At 40.8% G+C, this 22786-nt stretch overlaps 1 protein-coding gene across 2 annotated transcripts in view; it reads left to right on the forward strand.

Annotated features, from left to right (window-relative positions):
• The first annotated feature begins 2629 nt into the window (after positions 1-2629).
• Positions 2630-22786, forward strand: part of LOC108240483 (cGMP-dependent 3',5'-cyclic phosphodiesterase) — a 184368-nt gene continuing 164211 nt past the window's right edge. Inside the window, exons 1-2 of one of the 2 annotated variants that reach the window (XM_017423981.3) lie at positions 2630-2891; positions 3017-3357. In XM_017423981.3, coding sequence (XP_017279470.1) covers positions 3299-3357 — 59 coding nt within the window. In that variant the 5' untranslated portion in view covers positions 2630-2891; positions 3017-3298. Of the gene's footprint in view, positions 2892-3007; positions 3358-22786 lie in introns of those variants that run through there. The other variant, XM_037980007.1, reaches the window with a different exon arrangement.

The raw sequence follows: 22786 nt of genomic DNA on the forward strand, positions 1-22786 counted from the left end.
CGCTTCTTACAGCTACTCCACTTCGTCTTTTAGTCCTTTACTTTTTGTCAGGCTTCGAGCTTTCCTTCTACTTACTTGGTCTTTGGACTGATTAAATCCCATCCTCCTTTTTTCTCATAGATGTCCCTGTATATTATTCCACCTACTTGCCCATGGTGTTCCGTGTTTGCTGTACATACCTTATCTTAAATGTTGTATATGCTGAACTGCTCGCGTTCGCTGCATCAGTCTGTGTTGTTTCATCCTTGATCGTGGCTTTGATGCTCACTTCCTCTTAGTGTACAGTCTCAGGGTGTGGGACTTGGGGTAAAACCCTCCGTGCATTGTGAGGAGCTTTCGTGTCTTGATGTCAGGAGCTTCTATCTCCTCATTTGGCCAGGTTATTATACCAGCGGGGAATCTGATGACTGGCAGTGGACTTAATTCTTGCCGTTCAGCCGGCTCTTCAGGACCTGCTTTACTCTCTGTAGGTACTTGGTTGTGACTGACATTCTTGCAGACTCATCATGGTTACTATATGCCTGTGGGATTCGAATGTATTTGGTGAACAGCTGCAACGTTGCCTTCAGGTGGTTCAACCCCTTCAGATCTGATCACTTTGCCTCTCTTGGATATGGATCCACCACATTTATCCACTCCAAGTGACATTCCACTGTCCTTGATGTACAGTGTATCCCGGTGAGGTGGCTCAGTAACTTGATGTCTCACTTATTTTTGAATCTTTGTATTGATCTGACTGGAGGGGTTCAGGTCTATGCAGCACAGTAACAGGAACTAGTGATGGGAGTTATCACTCTTTTCTGGCATCCAGTGTTCTTGGGCTCAGCTCGCCAAAACGAGCCGACCTTTTGGCTCTCAAACGGCTCCCCACGTGGAGCTACTTTTTGCTTATTCAGACTGTTTTTAGATCCACCGTTCTTTGGATAGATAGATAGATAGATAGATAGATAGATAGATAGATAGATAGATAGATAGATAGATAGATAGATAGATAGATAGATAGATAGATAGATAGATAGATAGATAGATAGATAGATAGATAGATAGATAGATAGATAGATAGATAGATAGATAGATAGATAGGGCTTCTCTCTCTGTCTAGTTTTGAACATGTTAAAAAAAATGGGGTTCCATAATAGCCACAGAGTCGAAGCAGGCAGAACGACCACCTTTGAAACCAAATCGGGACTGACTGGAGACAAAAACAGAATAAATTGCCATCAAGTTCTGACAACATTAAGACAATGTGATTAGACCGCAACCAAAAAAAAAATGGCTTGGTGTTCACAGGAATGAAGAAACTCTGCTCATCTGGTCCCTGCTAACACTGAAGCAGGGTGGAGGGGACCCCAGAGATAATAAACCTATGATCTAATAATAATAATAATAATGTTAGAAATTGTGATGAAGGACAGGCTGATTAACACATGTAAGCAATTAAAGCCAAATTACCAAGTTGTCAATCAGCCACAGTCAGTGTGTGCTCAGGAGTAGTGATGGGCCAATTGAGCCACAGCTTTGAATCACGCTCCAAGCAGGAAAGCCAATTTCAAATAAAGCCCCACTTTGAGGCTTTCTTCATTCTCCCCAAAATCATGTGATCGATGACGAACGAAGCCTCGCTTTTGGTTCACTTGGAGATCTGCCTCACTGAGTTAATCCCAGACAGGCAGGAGCTCATCAGAGACATGCGGGGAGGAAAAGAAAGAAACCTCTTAACTTTTGACTTTTTTTTCCACCACTTTGTGAACTTTTCTTATGAAAACCCCAACAACTTGAAAATGAAAAATTTAATTACAGAAATGAAACAAACCAGAGCAACACAAAACAACCAGCTGACATCACTGGTAAGGCACAACAAAACATAAATGAGTCAAATAAGTTCAGGTCTGAGGCAAATACAAAGTCTAAAAAAACTTTTAGATTTCTCTTAAATTTTTATATGATCCCAGCATCTCAAATGTCAACAAGGCAGGAGAAATGATACAAAAACACACAATTATAAACACATTATATATGTCTATTTGTCTACTTGCATTATTAGATTATTAGAAGAAGAAAAACTATAGTTGTGTTGTTCCAGTGCCTTAGAAACCAATTTAAACATGATATAATTGTAAGAATTCTGACTGCAAACTCCTATTTTACATATTTGTCTCAAACTTCGGATGCACAGGAGCTGCAGAGCATTTGAAGCCTGGGAAAGTGAGCCATTTTTAAGAGACAATTGGCTGGAAAGCTTGATTGCTTCACAGAGCTTCATCCGGCCATCACTGTGGTGCAGCTGATCAGCGATCAGCCCGTGTAATTAGAAACACCTGTTGGTGTTCATGGCTGCGGGCTTCAAGTGCGGTAACGTGACTCGAAATATGTATTTTCTTTTTTAGCGGTACGTGATCAGGCAAGAGTCTTTTCTTAACCCACGCTCGCCGAAAACAGCTGTCTGAAACTGATAGTCAGCTGAAAGGACGTAAAACTCGTCCAGGGAAAACTCGTCCAGGGCCGCCCGGCTCTTCCGCACGGGAAAGCCCATATATGGCAGAGGACGAGTGCTGGACCTTGAGACCTGCGGAGCCCCGTGACCGACGCGCCGTGGAGTGCGTTTTATTTGTTTTTTTATTTACAGGTTTTTTTATTTATTTATTTATTTATTTATTTATTTTTTATTGTAACCCCGTCGGCTCGACCTGATAAGATGTGCGGAATCGTTTGGAACCGGGCTGCGTGAAGGGACGCGGCCAAGGCGCGAGGGCGCGCAGGGAAAGTTCATTATTCACCACACGAGTTGAGTTCCCACGGGCGTGGAGGGCCAGCAAGTGGACTGAGGAAAACTGTTTTTATTTTTTATTTGTCTTTGCAGAGCACGAGGACGGACGGGGTGGTGGGAGGAGGTGGGTGACGTAGCTCAGCTTTTGGTTGTTGTTGTGTCCATGTGGTGCTGAACGTGGAAACACCAGCTGAGCGCTCTCTCTCTCTCTCTCTCTCTCTCTCTCTCTCTTCTGTGTCTCCTGCTCAGCTGTTACATCCTCGCGCTCGCCGCAGCTCGCAGGGTATCAGTTACCGGCTCCTGACCAATCACCGCGCGCTGTCGGAGCACGAGAGGAGAGCAGACCGGAGGGAGGCGGACGGCGAGGCGAGAAGCGGCACACACCCAGCCATCTCTCCATCCACACTCCGGCTGCTCTCTCTCTCTTCCTCTTCCTCGGCTTCCTTCCTTCCTCCCCATCCTGACTGACGGACTGACTGACTGACTGCAGCTGTTCGGCTCAAAAGAAGGAGGCGCGAGGCAGGATGCGCGATGGGACAAGCGTGCGGACACGCGCTCCTCTGCCGTAGCCAGCCGCCGTCCTCTGAGCTGTGAGTACCGAGCGTCTCCTCCAAGTACCTGCTCAGGTGCTGGAGGAACACATGGTGTCTTAGAGCGGAGTGTGTGAGCTGTAGTAATAGTGTGTGTGTGTGTGTGTGTGTGACCTGCTGGGGTGTCATCAGCACCACTGACAGCGGCAGTGAGCACCTGCCAATCACAGTCGCTACGCATCCGTCGCCAAAGCGTAGCGCCACGGCGTCTCCGGAGGATCTGCTGACCTTTATCGCGCCGTTGGATCTTTCACAACGCCAGAAACTCTTCCTCCTCCTAAAAACACTCCTTCAGCAGGAGCAGATCCATTTGCTGCCACATCTCCCTCCTAATGCAACCCCCCCCCCCCTCCCCCTGATCTGTGGAGAATCGTCCTTTAAAGCGTAATTTTAAGGACCCAACCACATTATCCTTAAACTGTGGAGCTGCTTCCACACCTCAGCACCCTCCATCAGTTAGAACCTCTAATATCAATGCTCTAATAAGCAGTCAGTCATGGTTTATCGATGAGCCACCGGCCTGTGGAAAAATGTACTAATTTGTAGCCTGACCTGGAAAAAAGGGGGTTGTGAACATAATGTGCCACTCATTACGACCGGCCAACATAATAATGGCTATAACTCAGCCAGGCTGGCGGTTATTGAGCTAAGGTTTGGCGGCGGAGGTAGCTGGGACTCATCCCTAACACACACTTTGAGCGCTGCACAGCGTTTCATCTTAAAACTTTGGCGTTAAGTTACGGCGTTGGCCCCGTCTGGCTGTCAGGAAAATGGTTCACGAACCAGCGAACGGATTTCAATGAAACCCTCCGAGAGTTTGGAGTCATCCCAGTTCAAGATGGCCGCCACAGCTAATCAACATTAGCCAACAAAAACTCAGTCAGTACTACAGATGATGAGGTAAAGTTTGGTGTGGTAGCAGCTGAGAGTTCTCCGAGCGCCACACGTCGCACAACGTCTTCGTTCAAACAGTTGCCATCGACTGTCTGTTAGCAAAATATCTCACGAACCACGGGATAGGATTCATAGGATTTAGTGAAGCTCTCAGAGTAGTCAGTGAACGCATGTCTTCAGCTCACTGTCATTCGGGGTCAACCCGTTCCATGATGGCCTGCCACTTAGCCGACGCAGAAAACGGGTGGAAGTAATTTTGGCTTGGTAGTAGCCGAGCATCATGTCCAACATGTGCTCTGAGTGCCAACGCAGGCCCTCAACGGTATCGGTGTGAACAAGGTTTGACCAAAACGGCTCAAACTCTGACACTTTTCAAGCATTTTAGGTTAAAAGTCTGTAATGAAAGGCAACAGGTGATATGCAAGGAATGCTGGGCCTTTAATCTATTACCAAAAGCTGGGGATAAAACACCTGATCTAATTATTTTTTTTGCAGCAGTTTTGAAAATAATCGACACTCAGTTGAAATCACCTGAGTTGGAGGATTTGTTTTTAACCAGGAAGGTTCCCTTTTTTGTAGCAAAACTTGAAACAAGGTTGTTTTTCTTTTCTTTTTATTTTCAATTTTTAATCTCCTTCCAGAGGCTGTTTTTCTCCGTTCATCGACGGATGGCAAATTTGTGCTGTGGATCAAAGGATCCTGTCACGATCATTATAATAATTGGCTGCTTTATTTGAGTCAACAAAGCAGCGCGGCGTTGCATGATCCCGGCTTGGCGTGCCCGTGTGCACGCCGAGGACGCGTCTGAGCTGCGTTCAATAAAGAGACTCTGCTGTAATCATTGGGATCATTAGTTGTGTCGGCGTGTTTGGCTGCAGTGTGTCTCACGGTGTGGGTTCTGTTGCTGTCATGAGTCTTCTTGGGGACACCTGTTTGGAGTGGGGGGGATGAGTTAGTAAATGTTAAAGTCAAACATGCTGCCTGAGAGCGATTAGGAATGAAAGCGATGCTCCTGCTGATTGAGCCGAGTGATTGTGAGCGGACTTGCAGCTAATCAAATACCTCAGATGCACATACTTCATACGCCAGAGCTTCCCCCTGAAATTATGCGCCACGTTTGGATGACCGGCAATCAGTTTCCCTCCTCTTTTCAGAGCTGAGTGACAATAATCTCTGGATAACAACGTTGTGGCGCCAGTCCGCAGGAAAACCGGCGACGTCGTCCGAGCGTCAGAGCTTGTCTCCTTCCTCTTTCCGCAAAAGTTTAAGGAATCACCAGACTCGTCCGACTCTCCTCCTATCCGTCTTCATTACTGGTTCTAAATTCAATAGAGGGAATCACTTCGAGGGTGATGGATTTCATTTCACAAAGAAGGCTAAGCTTCTTATGCTAAAAATTTGTCGGCCCAGTCCTGGGGAAAATAACCGTGAATTGTGCGAGCATAATGAATCTGCCACACGGATGTCACCGATCTCTGAAATGCAATTAGATTCAGGAGCCAGTCTCACCTGCTTTCCCTCAAGCTGGAGCTGGCTTCGACTCGGAGACGGCACCGTGGGATCAGTGAAGGTCACGAAATGAAGTGTGATGCGCGCACAACATGCATGAGAGCAGATACCCTGCGTGCAAGCCGGAGCAGCACAAACCTGTTTCCACTGAGCAGCAGTAACAAACATAATCATTTTAGCCGGGGAAACACAGGCTTCTGTGGATTTCTGACGGATTGTTCTTTTAAAAGCCAGTCCTTCATTATTACTAATGTTCAAAAAGCGCTCGAGTTTCTATTATGAGGCACATTAGTTCTCAGCTTTCAATTTGCTTTTTTTTTGTTTGGTTTTGTTTTTGCCTCGAACCACTTAAAATTTTAATGGTGCACCAGCAAAAGTGTTGGTTATTTTCTTCATAACTTTGCTGTGTAAACAAGCGCTGTGTGTAAGTGGGTGCAGATGTTGCATGCTGTTAAAATAAAACTCTTGTTGAAAGTAATTTTTGAAGCTGGGACCACAGTAGAGACAATCCACACCAACATAGAGGTAACTTGCTCATAAATTCTCCTGGTAATCCATTGTTTTGCTGATAATAATAGTAGTTTTTCAATGACACGGGGCTTGGAAATCCAGTTTATTCAACCTTTTAGCCCCCAAAACACAATTTCTTCAGCATGCCACCACAGTTTTGCCGTTGAATCATTTCCCATGAGTTAGATGGTGTGTCCAATCTTTTATGGATTCTGCCGTGCAGGTCAGATTTGCAGGCACATATTTCAGATAAGGGGGTTTAGTTATAAAGCTGCTGTTATTAACTTTGGATTTTTATACCATTTATGTCTACAGGAGCTGACATGTTGTGTCTAAGGAGCTGCATTAAGCAGCTACAGCACCCGAAAATATCTGCAGGAAAGAAAAGTTTGTTTTTTTTTGTGTTGTGAGATTCGGCCTAGAATGGGCTGAGGGGTGTCAGTGTCTGATGGTTTTGTAACTCATGTGTCACAACTGCAGGGGAAAAAAAGGAAAAAATGGCAAATCACAACTTAAAATCTCAGGATAATTCAGACCCGCCCAGTGGAAACTAGGCTTTCTTCAAGGAATGCATATCGCCCGCTCCTCACATGCCAGAGTTTTAAAGAAAGACCTCGTGGAAGCAGTTAGCTGGGAATGATGCTCAGCTACTACCACCAAACTTTACCTTTTAATATCTGTCAAACTGACTGAGTTACAGACATATTTGTGTTTGCTAAGGTCAGTTGGCTCTCTTGAATCGGGCTGAGTTGTAGATATACACCCAACGATTACTTTCTGAGAGTTTCATTGAAATCCCTTCAGTGGTTCATGAGATATTTTGCTAACAAACACACACTCAAAGTCACAGTCAATAACAGGCAATTTTGAGAAAACCCTTGACTTTTGGTTGTCCACTGGTGTCTCTGTGCATAATTTTGACAATCAAACACATCACCTTGACTGTGTTGATCTTTTTTTGACTGAAAATATTGAAATGTATTGGACTGATGCCAGGAAGTCAAATTCCCCAGCCCCCTGCTGAGCAAACGCACTCGCACAGAAATGCACACAAGTGCTCAGCAGCAGAAGTGTAACCTGACCTATGATTAGTGAGCCTGTGTGTGTGTGTGTGTGTGTGAGAGAGAGAGCACGAGCAAAAGAAGAAAGTTGCTGATGTGGCACTGTGTTATCGTCAGTAATGGGCTCATCAATACTAAAATATTCACAGAGAGAGAGGTGAGATGGAAAAAGAGGCAAAGAAAAAGTCGAGGAAAAATCATTGTTTTCAGTCTTCTTATGCACTGATAAAATGACCGCAAAGCTCTCAGTTCAGATGAAAATGCTAATTAAGTTCAGTATACTTCATTAAGTTATGTTTTAATAATTTATTTACAACATCCTCACAAGACCATTGAATTACTGTAGAGCAAAAAAAAAAAAAAAAAAATCATCAGAAAAAAATCAGAGTCAGAAAAAAAATTCAAGTTCTTCCCTAAATGCTGCAAAAGATTCTCAAGTGTATGAAATACCATAATATACTGGTTCACTATTTGTTTTTTCGTGATGTCTGTGAATATCACGAGGCAACATGCAACGCTTAGGAAGCATAAAACTCTCCCGGCTGAATCATCGGTGCAGATGACAAACAGCCGTGAAGAAAAATCTGTTCCTGTAATAAAAAGTCAGAGGTCAACAGTGTGCCAGAAAACCAGAGTCAATAATGACTCACAGGAGTTCATGCATAAAATTTGGCTTTATCTCCATCGTTGTAGGGCTGTCATGTTTGTGTAATATTAGTTGATGATTAATTTGTGGAAATAATTGTAATTTCGTCTCTTTTTTTTTTTTTTGCTGTTATTGATACCACTTAGTCAAAAGTGCTTATACTCTTAATCCACTGCCACCTTTCTTGCTGCAAATTTGACAAATGATCTCCAAGTTATTATGCTTTCCTTCTTGGAACAGTTTTTATTACTGCACGCAAATATATCTTTGTAAAACCTAATTAGCTCTGAGATTAAATTACATGTGTTCATTTTTTTTAAATCTCTTGCTTGCAAATAAAAAGAGTTGTCTGATCTTTCATCGTGTAAAAGATCAAACCTAAAGTCTAACCAGGGCCATTTACTAATTGGGCACTTTTGATGCCTTTAAAAAGTAGATTGGTGCACATGCAGTAACTTAACTTAACAATAACTTCATGCAGGATTCGCTGCAGAGTGGATTCAGTTGAATTGTGCGACAATTATTGTTACTTGCCTTGGGGGTATGTGTGTGTCAGATATTAGAAAGTGATGATGTTATTTATTCCCATGGTGCTTTAGTTGATCAGGTTTACTCTGCACAAAAGTGCAGCCTAAATAAAATGTCTATGTGCTGTGTTATCCTGTCACAACTGCATTACATAGTTTCTCTACAGAAGGTTGCGTACCTGCTGCATGTAACTCCATACATCTTGTCCAGACAAGTGTCACTGGAGCTTCAGCAGCCATATTGCCTGAGGGATGAGGAATTCTGGTTGTTCTTGATTTGCTGTGGCTATATATATATATATATATATATATATATATATATATATATATATATATATATATATATATATATATATATATATATATATATATATATATATATTTTTTTTTTTACAAAATGGCAGGAGATTAAACCCCTTATGAGAGGGACAGAAGTGATCCCTCACAATACCGAGGGATTTTATTTAGCATTTTTCTTTGAGAAACGGTTCCCAAGGATGGCAGTGAGCCCCAAATGACACTCTCAGCCATTCTCACCACATGTTGCAGAGTCTTATTTCATTCCAAGTGATGAGGATGGAGGGGAGGGGGGGTTATGGGTTACTTAAGTTGCTTGAAAAAATCTTTTAAGCTTCCTTGTTCAGTTGTGCTGTGCTGAGACTCCAAGAGGGGTCTATTGATGTGAACTTCCTGAAAAAAAAATCTAGCACTGCTCTTAACAGTGAACCACTGATGTACAGGTTATGGAAGATAATTAGCTTTTTCCTGAGAAGTCCATCATCAGCTCCTAGAATTTGTTGACAATAATAGTCAGAATTGTTGTATCCACACCAGCACACTGATGATTCTACCTCTGTTTTGTAAGATATTTCAACATGGAAATAAGTCCCCCGTATTTTTGTGTCACCAGCTAATTTAATGATCTGGTTTCTGTTGAATTTGGCAGTACAGTCATGTGTCCACAGAGTAAAGGGTAAAGGACTGAGTACACTTCCCTGAGGGACCCCTCGTTCTCAGTTTGATGGAGCATGATACCTTACTGCCAACTGACAGGAAGTCCAAAGGCCATTTCCAAAGTGAGGTTTTCAGTCCAAGCCGAGAGGTTGACTCTAAGCTGCTGTGGGATGATCATAATAAAGGATGAGACTGATGAGCAGAATCTTGGCAAAGCTCCTTCACTGTTCTCCAGGTGGAATAAGATGGAGTGCAGAGCACGTGTGATTGCATCATCTGTGGGCCATTTGGCATAACGAGCAAACTGCAGGGCGTCCAGAAAATCTAAAGTGGCTTTAATGTGTTCTGACAGGCATCCTTCTGTTTGACATTTTCCTTCACAGAGGACAAATATTTTAGCAAAATGAGAGGGCTGTTTCTTTTTTTTTACTAACACTAGCATTATCAGGCATCGCCATCCAGGTACTTATTCATTCATAGTTTTTTTTTGTGCCTTCTTGCCATGTTCATGAGGCAAAACATGAACAAGTAATATTAGATATTTAGTGAGAAGTGGAGGCACTTTGCCATAATTGATAGATATACAGCCACTCCTCTACAACCAATTTAGACTTTGGTACATCAGAGTATAGTGAATATGTACATTGTAGAAGGACAATTATCTATTTATTTATATATATATATATATATATATATATATATATATATATATATCAACTAAAAAGTTAGTGTCATAGAGGCACAGCCAGATTAAGCCACGTCTTTGAATGACTCTGACTATTGTACAAAATGGATTTTTCTTTTCATCTCTGTTCTGTACTAAATGGATTTATCTTGAATTCCTCAAGTAGCAATAAATAATTTTACTGTGTGTGTGTTTAAGCTTGAAGGAAGGAGATGGATGTGTCAATTTAGTTACATGCCATTTAACATTGATGTTAAACAGTGAAATCTGCGTAATTACATTTAATACAGCTGTCTCTGTCTGTCATGTGGAGAGTCATTTCATGCAGTCTCAGTCAATATTAGGCAGTCGGGCCATCCAGGGCCTTCACTAAGTTTTATAGAAGCTGACAGAACAGTAAGTACTCGTTATTGTAAGGGACGGGGAAAAAAAGAAATCATTTTCTTTTGCAATACAATGCTGTCTTCCATCATAAGGCAAGGAGATGACTGTAGAATTCTTTATTTTTTTACTAATACTGACAAGAAATTTTCCTTTATTGCATTTCATGTCTTTCAAAGCAGTAGGTCTTATTGGAGAAAGCTTGGTTTGTATTGCTGTTTTCTATTTAAACATACATACATCTCCATTTTCAGTCACTTCCTATCATGTCAGGATATGCAAGCTTATGTTTTCTAGCATTTTGCTCGAAACTGTAAATTTGCATGCCACCCCAGTTATGGGGTGGCATGCAAATTCTATTCAGCTGGAATCTTGTCATTACTGACTTTGACACCTTATTAGGAAGATTTATTCTAAAGCCAGAGGTCAGAATCACTTTGGTTTTAAGATAAAGGTCTATTTCTTGTTAAGACTAAAGCAAAAGCAGGCTTTTTTTTTACTCGAGAGGAGGATTTCAGGTGCAGCATGCAAATGTTATTGTGCCTTTTTAGAACTGCCGCAAAGAAATAAATTAGTCAACAGTGTCATCAAAAGTGTGAATGTATATTTTTATATATATATATATATATAAAAACTGCGTATTTGTGTGTGAGCATGTAGGTGTCACGGTGAAATGAGTGTGACAGCTCCCGGCTTTGGCTCCTGCAGCTCTTGTCGGCTTTTTTTATCTTTATAGACTTTTGCCACAGACAGGTGTTACTGTGCGTGTGTGGAAACCAAGGTTTGTGTGTTTACTTGTGTGTGTGTGCGCACGCCCATGTTGGAGATGTATGTGTACGAGTGCAGCTGTCTCTTTGTCAGCAATCAAATGGACAAGCACAACTAGATGTGCGTTTTCATCCATGACTACAAATGTCATGTGTGTGCGCTCCCCTGTGAAGTTAAATTGGATGGTTAGAAGGCTGCGGCGGGCCGCGGAGCTTTGGTCTAATTAGAAAACAGTGTCAAGTCTCCTTCATTTGTTTGGCAGCGGAGGTGTTTAGCTGGCTGTATAACTTACAGTCTGTGGGAAGTTTGTGTTGTTGTGACAACAGAATGCCTCAGAGCGCCGACTAGTTAAGAGAGAACAGATGCAGACATGCAGCGTGTGCTGTGGGAATTTGCATGGATTATGAATCATAGAATAAAAAGTACTTTGTCACGTTTTGTCTTGTTTACGCCGTGCGGTTTAAAAGTGTAAAAATCAGCCAGCACCTGGTCCCTTTCTTTTAAAAAACCCACACACAAACATAATAGTTGTTGCTCTAACGGTAACAACTATACGTGGGATGAAAGTGAGAATTTGAAGCTACAGCTGAGAAGAAGAGTTGGCTTTAAATGGTAGAAAAGAAATGTGGTAAACGATGCAGAGATTTCAAATTGGGATACAAAACCCAGCTCAAATAATTTCATTTCATTTCACTAACAAAGACAACTCCATGACTGTGCAAGTCATTTACAGAAGACCAGAAATGAAGGTGAAAGAGGCATCAGGGGGGACTGAGACAAGCAAAACATAGAAGGTTGTATTGATAGGTGGATAGAAACAACTGTGTTGTAATGCAAGGTGTGAACTTTGTTGTCAAACCTTGGTTTATTTCCCTAAACTGCATCTGTGTCGTTAAATCTTAGCATCTATATTAGACTGCGATCACAGTAGCTGTCACTGAGGCTGGGTTGGTTAATGTTGTTAGTCTGAGCTGCACAATGAGTTCCTACGCTCCGCCGCTTCGTGCCCCAACAGCACCACTCTTTTTTTTTTTTTTTTTGTTATTGATCGTCTCTATTGATCAGCCCACATAGAGATAAAGCCACTGAGCAGCTGTAATTGTTCGGGACATTTACAGGGTTTGTGACAGTGTCAAATAATATTACACATTAACTCCTTGTAAACACACTTGTAGGCACCGTAGGAGTGCACCTCGTGCACATCAGCTGCATGTGAATGCACGAAACCTTTCTGTTGTTGTAGTTTGCACATAAAACCTGGTTTATATTCATATTTATTTCTTGACTACGCTTTCGGTTTTCTTTCAGATTAACAAAACAGCTGTATATGTGTGCTGGTTTGTTTGTAAGGACGGCCTCTTTGATGATTTGAGATAATTTTGGTAAAAATTTGTAGTGGAATTTTCTAAGTTCTTGGGTTGGCAGGATCAGCCTGCCTTGACTTTCCACACTTTAGCATCTGAAATTCCACCTGCCAGGTTGTCGGAGAGGAAGGACAGGTGTGTCAGAGAGAGGAAGAGGTTGCTGAGAAAGTTTGATGGATAAAGGGCAGGTGCTTCTTCTAAAGATGAGTCTGTGTTGCCTGGCAACTAATGGGGTCACAGGTTACCCTTCACTTAGGGTGCCATAATGTTTTATTAGTCTCATATGGAGTTTTTTCTTTTCTCCTTTGATCTAAGTTGATTTTAAACTTTTACCACAGTGTCCCATCAAAAAAAAAAAAAAAATGAAGGTGTTTGTGACAAATGTGATGAGGCGCAGCCACAGTTTGAGCCTTTTTTTATTATCTTGAGGACATGTTTGCTCTCTGATCTCCAGACAGCTATGAGTTTAGCTGTCAGCCAAACATATCTCACTTGAGAATGCATCAAATTCTTCCCTGCTGAACAGTTTAACTACTGCCTACATTTCATGAAGGCACAATCCTTGGTCAAATATAACCAAGCGTTTAGGCTCAGTGTTTCTAATAGTGATTGTTGTTGTGGCAGGTCATTTTAACAGATTCAAACTACGCTCCTATCTGCAGTTACGTTTTCAGATGCCAATTATAGCATTTCTTCTACTCAAACTTTTTTTTATTAGTCAGAATAAAAACTAAAGAAATCAAAAATACAATTTGTCATAGTAAAACATTATATTCTGAGCTCTCCCACAACAGAGACTGTATAAAAAAAAGCTGGCTAATGGTTGGACTGGATGGGTATTGCAGATATTAGTATTTTAAGACTTAATACATCAAAATGAAGATTTTGTAAATCCAGATTGCTGGATGTTTCTGTGAGGAACTTGTGACCCGTCCAGGCTGTACCTCACCTCTCATACGGTGACCACTGGAGATGGACCGCAGCTCGCTGCGACCCTGATTAAGGAAATGGATGGATGGATGAATCATACATTGTTTAGTTGCTAAGAGACAATGCACATTTTTTTCTTTTACTTTTTTTAAAGCTACAGAGTTTCAGAGGAATTAATATTTCTAATATTTCTTATAAAAACTAAGCTGATGCTGATACTGTGTGCTGTCTCTATTTGCTGTACTGATAAGTTGCATTTTTTAAAGCTTTATATTTTTCCCTAATAGTTACCATGTCTCTATGTAAAGTATTTTCTTTTCCAAAATGTTATTGAATCTACATGTTTTGATATAAAAAAACCCCTTCCTCAGTCTGTCTGCTCAAATATGTGTGAGACTGAAGACTGCTGAGTCCTTCGGCCCTCACAATCCTGCTGGTATTCATTTACACCATTTAATACAGACTCAACCCTTCTGGGACTCTGATAATTGCAGCTAAGCATTGCTCAATTAAAATTCAGATCCCCAGAGTTGGTTCTGCTGCATTGACAGGGAAAGGCAAATACTTTGGACAGCGTGTATGTGTGTAGCCGTTTCTGTCATATTTATGACCCAGCAACACTGTTTTGTCCAAACTGCACTCCGTCTGAACTGACACCTTACACTCAGAGCACCCTGCTGTTTAAAGTGTGCAGCCCAAGACTCGTCACATCATGTAGAATTAACTTAAAATCTAAGCATTTTATCATGTTTAAATGTGTGTAAACACACAATGTTTGTGATTGAAAAGAGCAGCATACATTTAGCAGCACAGGTGCTTATTATTAGGTGGGTCTTACCATAATAATTGCAAATATTAAATGAAACATTCCTGGAAAGAATGCATATCGCCCACAACTTTTCAAGCCAAAGTTTCAAACGAAGATGCTGCACAGTCTTGTCTTGTCAGTGTTGAAGACATAGACATGTACTAAAATATTAGACTAAGTGTCCCCGCCTTCTCTTGTTGGTCTGACTTGAATCTAGCAGGATCTGGTTTACCAAAGCCGCCATGTTGTATTTTTTGGGACCAGGATCTGAACACGAGTGATGTGGGGCTATAAAAAGTCAAACAACAAACAGATTGATATTGTTAAAGATGGCAGAATACAAGTAATTCTTAAAAGTTTTAAGGAGGGATTTCATTGAGTTAAAAGGCTTAAAATGCCTCAAAAGACTCTGCAGATGGAGGATCCATAACCAGTCACTGTAATACATACTGCAGCCTACAGCTGTGTTTTATTCAAGGTCAACATCCAGAGATGGGATTTTGTTCTTTGATTACACAAAGAACAAAATGCATAATACAAATTTGAGGTTAAGTACATTTTTGATGGTTTGGAAGATAATTATTTTGATGACTGGATTGATGGAAAAACTTAAATTTACCAAAATGTTTCTGTAGAAATGCTTGATTTGAACAAGAAGCTTCCCACATTGATTTTACTCTGGAGGGCATTATATAACAGTGAGCGTAAACCAGCATTAAGTATTTTGTGCTGACTCAGCTAAACCTAGGCTGATAAAAACTTGTGATGTATGTTATTCAACGTGAGCCAAAGGCAGCAGGTTGAGGTAAACAAGTCATAGATCCTGTAATTAATGTGTAAGATAAATACTTTTTTTTTTTTGGGAGAAAATGTTTGAAATAACTTATTTTATGTTTTATGTTATCCCAAAAAGATGCATTTATTTTAACACCATATAAGTAGATTTATGTGACAAGTCTGTAGCTTTCCAGAAGTCATGAGCAGAGGGTCTGCCCTGCTCTGATTGGCTAAAACTTTGGCTCTGGTTAAGTTTAATCCCTGTATCATAAGATTAGATGGCCTTAACTGGACCACAACAAGAAACATGTTTGGGGTTTTTTTCCTTCTCATTTTTACAGATGATGGGAATCCGTCGTGGCGACGGAGAACTTTAATCCCTGAAAATATTTGTGGTCAGTCAACAAAAAGTAGCTGATAAAATGGGGCTGAACGATGGTTTTATACAGCGATTTTCGCTGGCCGCCGGCTACTTTTAACCCCCCTGCAACATGTGAACAGATAACTAACTCTGTACACCACCCAGTCACACAGTACTCTCAAGTTCAGTCATTTCCACAAGGCTGTAGAGACAGGAGCAAATGTTCAGTGGTTGTTGTAAAGGCTTTTAAACTGCACATTAGAGGGGAATAAATCAAGTGAAGTTAATTGAGCTGGTAAATAGGCTGAGTGCAATTACTTTGAACGCAAAGGTCTGTAAAAACACAATATTTTACAGTTATAGTCTTTAACAAGGAAGAGATAAACACAACGAGCAGCGTACTAGATTACTGCATCGCTTCATCACGTCACAGCTACAGTTTGCCCATGTATACTGAAACTCTCTTTCATGAAGAAAACTGCCTGTTTTAAAGAGATTTAAAAGCATTAATGCTCAGTTCAGACCTAAATTTCAACAGAACACAAACAGCCTTTACTACGTTGACTTTAAGGTACAAAACACCATTAAAATATGAAAACGTTATTCAGATACATCAATCCATCCATTTCCTTTACCCACTTTTTCCTTTTCGGGTCACCAGTCACTGTGCGAGAGGCGGGGGACACCCTGGACAGGTCGCAAGTCCATCACGGGGACACACAGAGACAAACAACCAGTCATGCCCACACACAGGGACAATCTAGAGTTACCAGTGAACCTAACACACATGTTCTTTGGTCTGTGGGAGAAAAATGGGAGTACCTGGAGAAAACACATGTGCACGAGGAGAACGTGAACTCCACACAGGACGACCGGGAGGTGAACCTGCGACCTAGCTGTGAGGCCACAGTGCTAACCACTGCTTCGCTGTGCCTCAACAAAAAAAACTACAGGAAACAAAGTGAAACAGGTTTTTGTTAGTTTCTTTTTGTCACCACGCACAGCAGCTGACAATGCTTCAAGAATGAATGATTTAGCAAAAAAGAAAAAACCTCATTGCCGAACGAGAACATTTCATTCACCAGAGTGGAGCAGACAGACGAACGGCTCCTGTGCAAAGGCACACATTTATGGATTCAAGTTTGGAGAGCGGTTTTGTTTCTTTGACCTTTGTGTCGTAACTTGGAGCACATGTATGAAGCACAGAGGCAAAAAGACCAGAACCTCCCCGCAGTCAAATATAAAAAGTTACCCTTGACCTCTGCTTGTTTTCGAGTAGGAACACACTCTGCCCGGGGCCAAGTGGGTTTAAGAAGACGTCACATACACACACGTAGGCTCACACAGATCCTTCCACCCAAAGTCACATGTCAAGTTTTTGAGCCTTACCTAAGTGCTGTCAAACAGTTTTGTAAGATGAGGCCAAATTAATTTGCATTCTGAAAGTGTTGTCGGGGTCTGATTGGCCGTTAAAGCTCGCAGCATTATGGTATGCTAATTACGCCCTATGGAGCCCCCCCCCCCCTAATAATTTTCTCATCTGAATTTTTTAACCTCCTGAATGATAATGCACTGAGACACGCACACAGATGCAAACAACATTCTGTCTGAAATGTGCGGCTCCTAATTAGAATTTAAGCTCGTGTCGGGGCGCTGCTGCAGAAAGGTCGGCCGAGCGTCTTTGTTCGTCTGTTTTGTCAGTTTGCGTAAGCGTCTGGTCTGTTTGTGTGTTTGCGTTCTGCTTTCGATGATTCTTTTTGAATGTGCTCACATCTGTCAGCGTGTCTCTCCTCGTTTTCCTCCCTGTCATCACTGACCCCAGCTGGTCCCCCTTTGACACTTTTGATCTTCACGAATGCGCGCGTGCGCTCACAGACAGGCGGGCTTACAGTGGATCGCTGTAATTGCCAAAAGGCAGCCTGCTCTGCCTTGAATTTTTTTTTTTTTTGTTTTAAAAGAACTCCCCTCAATTTGAGCAAAATGATCATTTTCACTGCCAACAGGGTGTCTGAAAGGGATGTGTGCTCTCTTTGTGCATGCAGATTTTTATGCACATCTGCACTCCTGTTCTGGGTACATTAATGTATTTGCAGGGGCTGCTACGACTAGTCGGCATGTTTAATTACATCAATTATAATAATTATTTGATGTCATTTTTTTTAGTCTACACTAGAAGTGTAACAGTACGTCTAAGTAGGGAGGGTCTGATGTAGCAGGTCATGTACAGCAACTGATAAATTCACTCTTAAAATAAAAAGGAAGTCATACTTTACTGTCTTTTATTTATCTAATCTGAACTGTAAAGAGTGACCCACAGGCCACGTGTCAAACAGAAAGTTTGATTAACTCCAAAAATATTACTGAAACATACAAAACACAAACCAAGGAGTCTTTGCTTTGGTAATTTGACTCAGACTTCATATAAAATAAAAACAGAACTAAATAACATCTCCCAGTGTGAAAATACAAAGTAAATTAAATGTGGAGGACTCAAACTTCTCAGCTGGCTGAGTGTTAGTGTGAGAAAATGATGCTTGATATCAGGGATATTGAATAAATACTCAAACAGTACTTTTCAATGTGCCAATTACTTGATGTGACTACTTGCCATAGATGGACACCTCGTCTCCCTCCGCTGATGCTGTCCTTTAACAAAATGTAGTTAAATCTGACTAATTCATATATAAGTAGAATAATAAATACATTTCATATGGGACATGAAAAGCCACGGCTAAGCTGGAGCATTTGTCAGTGGTACAGTCTCCATTATTACATTTTAAATGTGTTTTATTTGTCTCTCCTACTATCTGACTGAATTGCTGCAAACGGATTTCTCCCCAGTATCCTTACAACTTGCTGAATACTAAGGCTTTTAACTTTTTAATACATGAATAATCAGAGCTTAATTTTATTATTTATCATGTTAGGGTTGACACTTTAGAACTATATTTTGTACTTTAATTATAAAAGTCTTTTACATTTTGTTTTGTTATACTGTAAATGCCAAAGTTGGCTGTTTAAAAAAACTAAAAATTATGACTTTTGAAGGAAAATTAGTCATTTAGATTAATTAGTAAACAATAAATGGTGGCTTCTGTAGTATTTGCACTCGGCTGCTCGTTCAGAGGATGCTGCATTTCTCCAGATGTTCTTGTTTTATTTTTTTTATCCCTCAGAGAAAATGGGTTTAAATATGTATCATCTTGTTTGCAATGTGTCCAGGTGCAACTTTCCACTCAACATCAAAGGTGATCTGAAATGAGTTTGTATGTCTGATAGCGCTAACCTTTTTGCGCTCTGGAGCGGAGCGTAAGTTTAAGTCTTTGATGGCTCCATTGCATCTTTTTTTTTTTTTTTTAAGCCTTCTTTGAGAAGCTTCCTCATAGTGGAGTGGATTGATGTCACAGAGAGGGCAGCCATGCTTTCATCTCTTGTCTCTCTCTCTCTCTTTTTTTTTCCATCTCTATAAAACTGTCTCTGCTGTAATCTGCATCTGTCGGTTTTCCTTTTCAGCGTTGCCGTTTCGTGGGGGCAGAGCTTGCCTGGTCCCTAACCAGGCAGACTGGGAGGTTTCTTTGATGTCACCAACAATTTGAAGCCCACAATAAGGAGGTGGATGTAGTTCTGATTAGAGTCGGCCTTCTCCCAGGCGTAGTTCCGCCTCCTTCGTTGATAGTATTTCTGTTGCGTTGACTTTTCTCCCACTAAGTTAATCAAACCCCTAACTTGTTCTGACAGAAGGCCTGTTAGAGGGGGTTGGTTTTCCTGGATGGAGCCACAGAAGACGTTTGCTCCAACCTCACGCTCCCCCGTGTTGCTGTGATATAAAGCATCACAAACACTGTTGTTTCAAGAGGCCTTCAGTGCTCAGGCCTAACAGGAGAGCCCACGCTACACGACTCCAGCTCTTCATTGGAGGCGCAGGCTCCTCTGGTAACCATAAGAAAAAAATACCACCGTTCTACGGGACTAAAACAAACAATTTGAAATGTCTAGAAACAGAAGCACAAATACTATTACTACTCCTGCTTGAATGTGACATATTGCTCTGTCTTTCTGCTTTTTGAACAGATAGGATGCCTTTATTGTCACTGCAAAGTACAATGAAACTGCAGCTGCTCATCACAGTAGTGGTAATATAGCAAAAGGTAAAAAGTAAAGAAGAAAACAAACACCACACATTTAAAACACTCTATTAAAAATAAAGAATTGGACACTAAAACTACACTGACAGCAGCCATCAGGCGGGTAAGAGGTAGATCATATTGATGTTGCACAAAGGTGCAGAAGATAAAAATAAGTTAATAATGGTGTTATATACAAGGAAGGAGGTTATATGACATTTGGTAGCAAAGTCATAAAGTGCAAGTGTGCTGCGTTACAGGGTCAAAGTAACATTGACTTATCTGTCTTGTAACAAGCTCGCAGTGAGAGATTTCACCAATAAACATGCTAACTCCTGCGTCTTGTCACAGTCGTTTGTTTTGAAACAGCATTACCTTTTAAAAGGAGTGGTGGGTGATGCTCCTCTGGCAGCCAAGTCGTGACATTCAGTTTTTCTTTATTTTTCCTCCACCTAAAAAAAAATGTTCAAACAGCCTATTTAGTTTATTTTATATCTGACACACCTCTGATATGATGGAAAAGTTTGAAAAAGTGACATTTTAAAACCGTATGCTTCACGGCTATAAACCAGCCCAAAAACTAAACTTCAGAACAGATGCCATTACTTTACAGTAAACCGTTCTTTCTGCAGACACTTAAATCAAATAAAGCATAGGCGGACTGCATCTCAAATAAGCAAGATATCAGCGTAATTCGTCAACTTGTGAACCGACGGCATCGTCTGATTTGTGAAGCCCTCGCACAAAAACTGAGATGACACATTTATCACATGCAGTTTACATCAAGACCTGAAGCATTAGGCACTAAATTAAACAACAAATCACTGTAATTGCTCTTTGTATGAGCACAACTGAGGCTGGGCTTTCATAAATAAGTCGTCGGTGTCCACTGCAAGACTAAGTGTGTTCCAGATGGCTGAAATGAGACTGTTACTGTTAACATGTATTTCTTAATCTCAGGCTTGAGACGCTTTAACGATCCCTCACGCAAACTCAATAAAACGGACAGCCGGCGAACGTTCATAGAGTACAGAGGGAAACGGATCGACATTTTCCTGTTTGCTCTCTCCGTATTTCCCCAGCAGTCCTCTTTCAGCATAATCTTCTTTTTTTCTTTCATCATTACCTGGTGAAGCTGGGGATGCAGCTGTGGTACAAAGGATGAGGGCGGTGAAAATTGGAGATTTTCACTTATCCTTTTTTTTTTCTTTTTTTTTTGTCAGGTTTAACATCAGCTACATCATAACAGAATATCAAACCCATCCCTCCACGTGTTTCCCTTTCACCTCCTTTACCCCTCAGGTCCTGTTATTGTCATAAAATTCATTTTTAATTGGAAAATAATGAAAGATAATTTAATTCTTTGCTCTTATAGGCGCAAAACAAGAAGTAACATTACAGCTTTCTTTCCTGCGTTACGCAACCTTTTGTTTCAAACTACCTGCATTTATATAAATCAGTATGAACCGACATTCAGTCAGATTTTCTGTCTCCATATTTAGTTTTCTGATGCCGACGACTGTAGCTGATGAAACAAAGTGAAAAGCATCAGGTTAAAAATCCCGTTACTGCAGATATCCACTCCTAAACACTGTTCAGCATCTCGCAGGAGTGAATACATTTTGTATTTGTCCACTGCAAACATCCTCTTTCATTTCAAAATTTACAGATATGAGCAGAATTCATTAATGTGTTCAAATGAGTTATACACTTTGCATTAGGACACGTTTTCGCAGATCAGCAGATGACTGAACAGCTGTAGATTATTGTCTGTTTTTCATTTAATTTTAGTTTATCTGCAGAGAGCCAGTGCTGAGAAGTAATAAACATGTTTCTCTTTTATTCTTTAAGACTGATCTTGCAGCTAATCACAGAGATAAATTCATAGCTCATCAGTTATTATGTGGAGGGAGGCACGCAGACTGAAAAACTGACCCTAAAGGTTCAGACGTATAACAACTTGTAGTTTATAAAACTCTCTTCAAGCAAAGAAATCCAGTTGGTAGATCTGTAGACTTCTAGTTCAGACTCCCAAAAATGTAAATTTGACAAATAAGCTAACAAATAAGTCTGTGAAGATGTATCAGTATGTTAATTTTCTCATCAGTGTGCACCCCTCTCCTCTCTGCGGGCTTTATTTCATGCTTAGATTGCACTTGCTGGGTGATGCCGTACAACTCTGTCTTCTTCCAGTAATTCTTTTTTTCTATAATGATCAATTCACCATTTAAAATACCACCAGAAACAGTGTGATATCTGAGCTTAAACTGGCCGGCTTTTCTTTGACAGAGCGATTATTGTAGAGTAAGAAATGCTGCAGTTTTCACTTGCAGGGTTTTTGTTTTGTAGTTTTTTTTTTTCCAGGTCTAGCCAGCTGCTGCTCACACTCTTTCCCTAAGGTTCTCTATTTGCCCTTTTTTATATTTACATCTGTTTAGCTCTTTAATTCTTTTAAACATCTGCTGTAGGTTTCTACTTAACAGGATTTCTGAACACTGTTGCTGCTGCAGGAAGAGTGAAAAAGATCATGTTTGTGATTGCTTTGTTATATATTAACAGAGATATGCTGTTAAAGATAAAATCCTGCAATAAGCAACTAAAGGTTCCTCCTAATATCCGTATAAAAGTACCGTTCAGATACTGAATCAGAACAGTACTTCTGTGTTAACCACAGTTAGTAAAGGGCAGCATTTTAATACATTTACAAGTTTTGTATTTTTACTAAAATTAGGACATGGAGTGGCTGGAGAAAAGTTTCAGGAGTGTTTTGTACAAAATGGTGGCAGCAAAGGTCAATCAATCAATCAATCAAATTTTATTTGTATAGCATATTTCAGCAGCAAGGCATTTCAAGGTGCTAAAGGCTCCTCCTAATAATGAAGGAAAGGATTCCAAGACGGTGGTGAGAGCAGCTGTGTTGTTTGGTTTGGAGACAAAAAGACAGGAGACAGAACTGGAAGTGTCAGAGCTGAAGATGTTGAGGTTCTCCTTGGGAGGGACGAGGATGGACAGGATTAGGAATGAGGTCATCAGAGGGACAGCACAGGTTGAAGGACTGGGAGATAAAGTTAGACTGAGATGGTTTGGACATGTGCAGAGGAGGGACAGTGGGTATATTGGTAGAAGGATG

Source organism: Kryptolebias marmoratus, linkage group LG2 (assembly GCF_001649575.2).
Source record: "Kryptolebias marmoratus isolate JLee-2015 linkage group LG2, ASM164957v2, whole genome shotgun sequence".
NCBI lineage: Eukaryota > Metazoa > Chordata > Actinopteri > Cyprinodontiformes > Rivulidae > Kryptolebias > Kryptolebias marmoratus.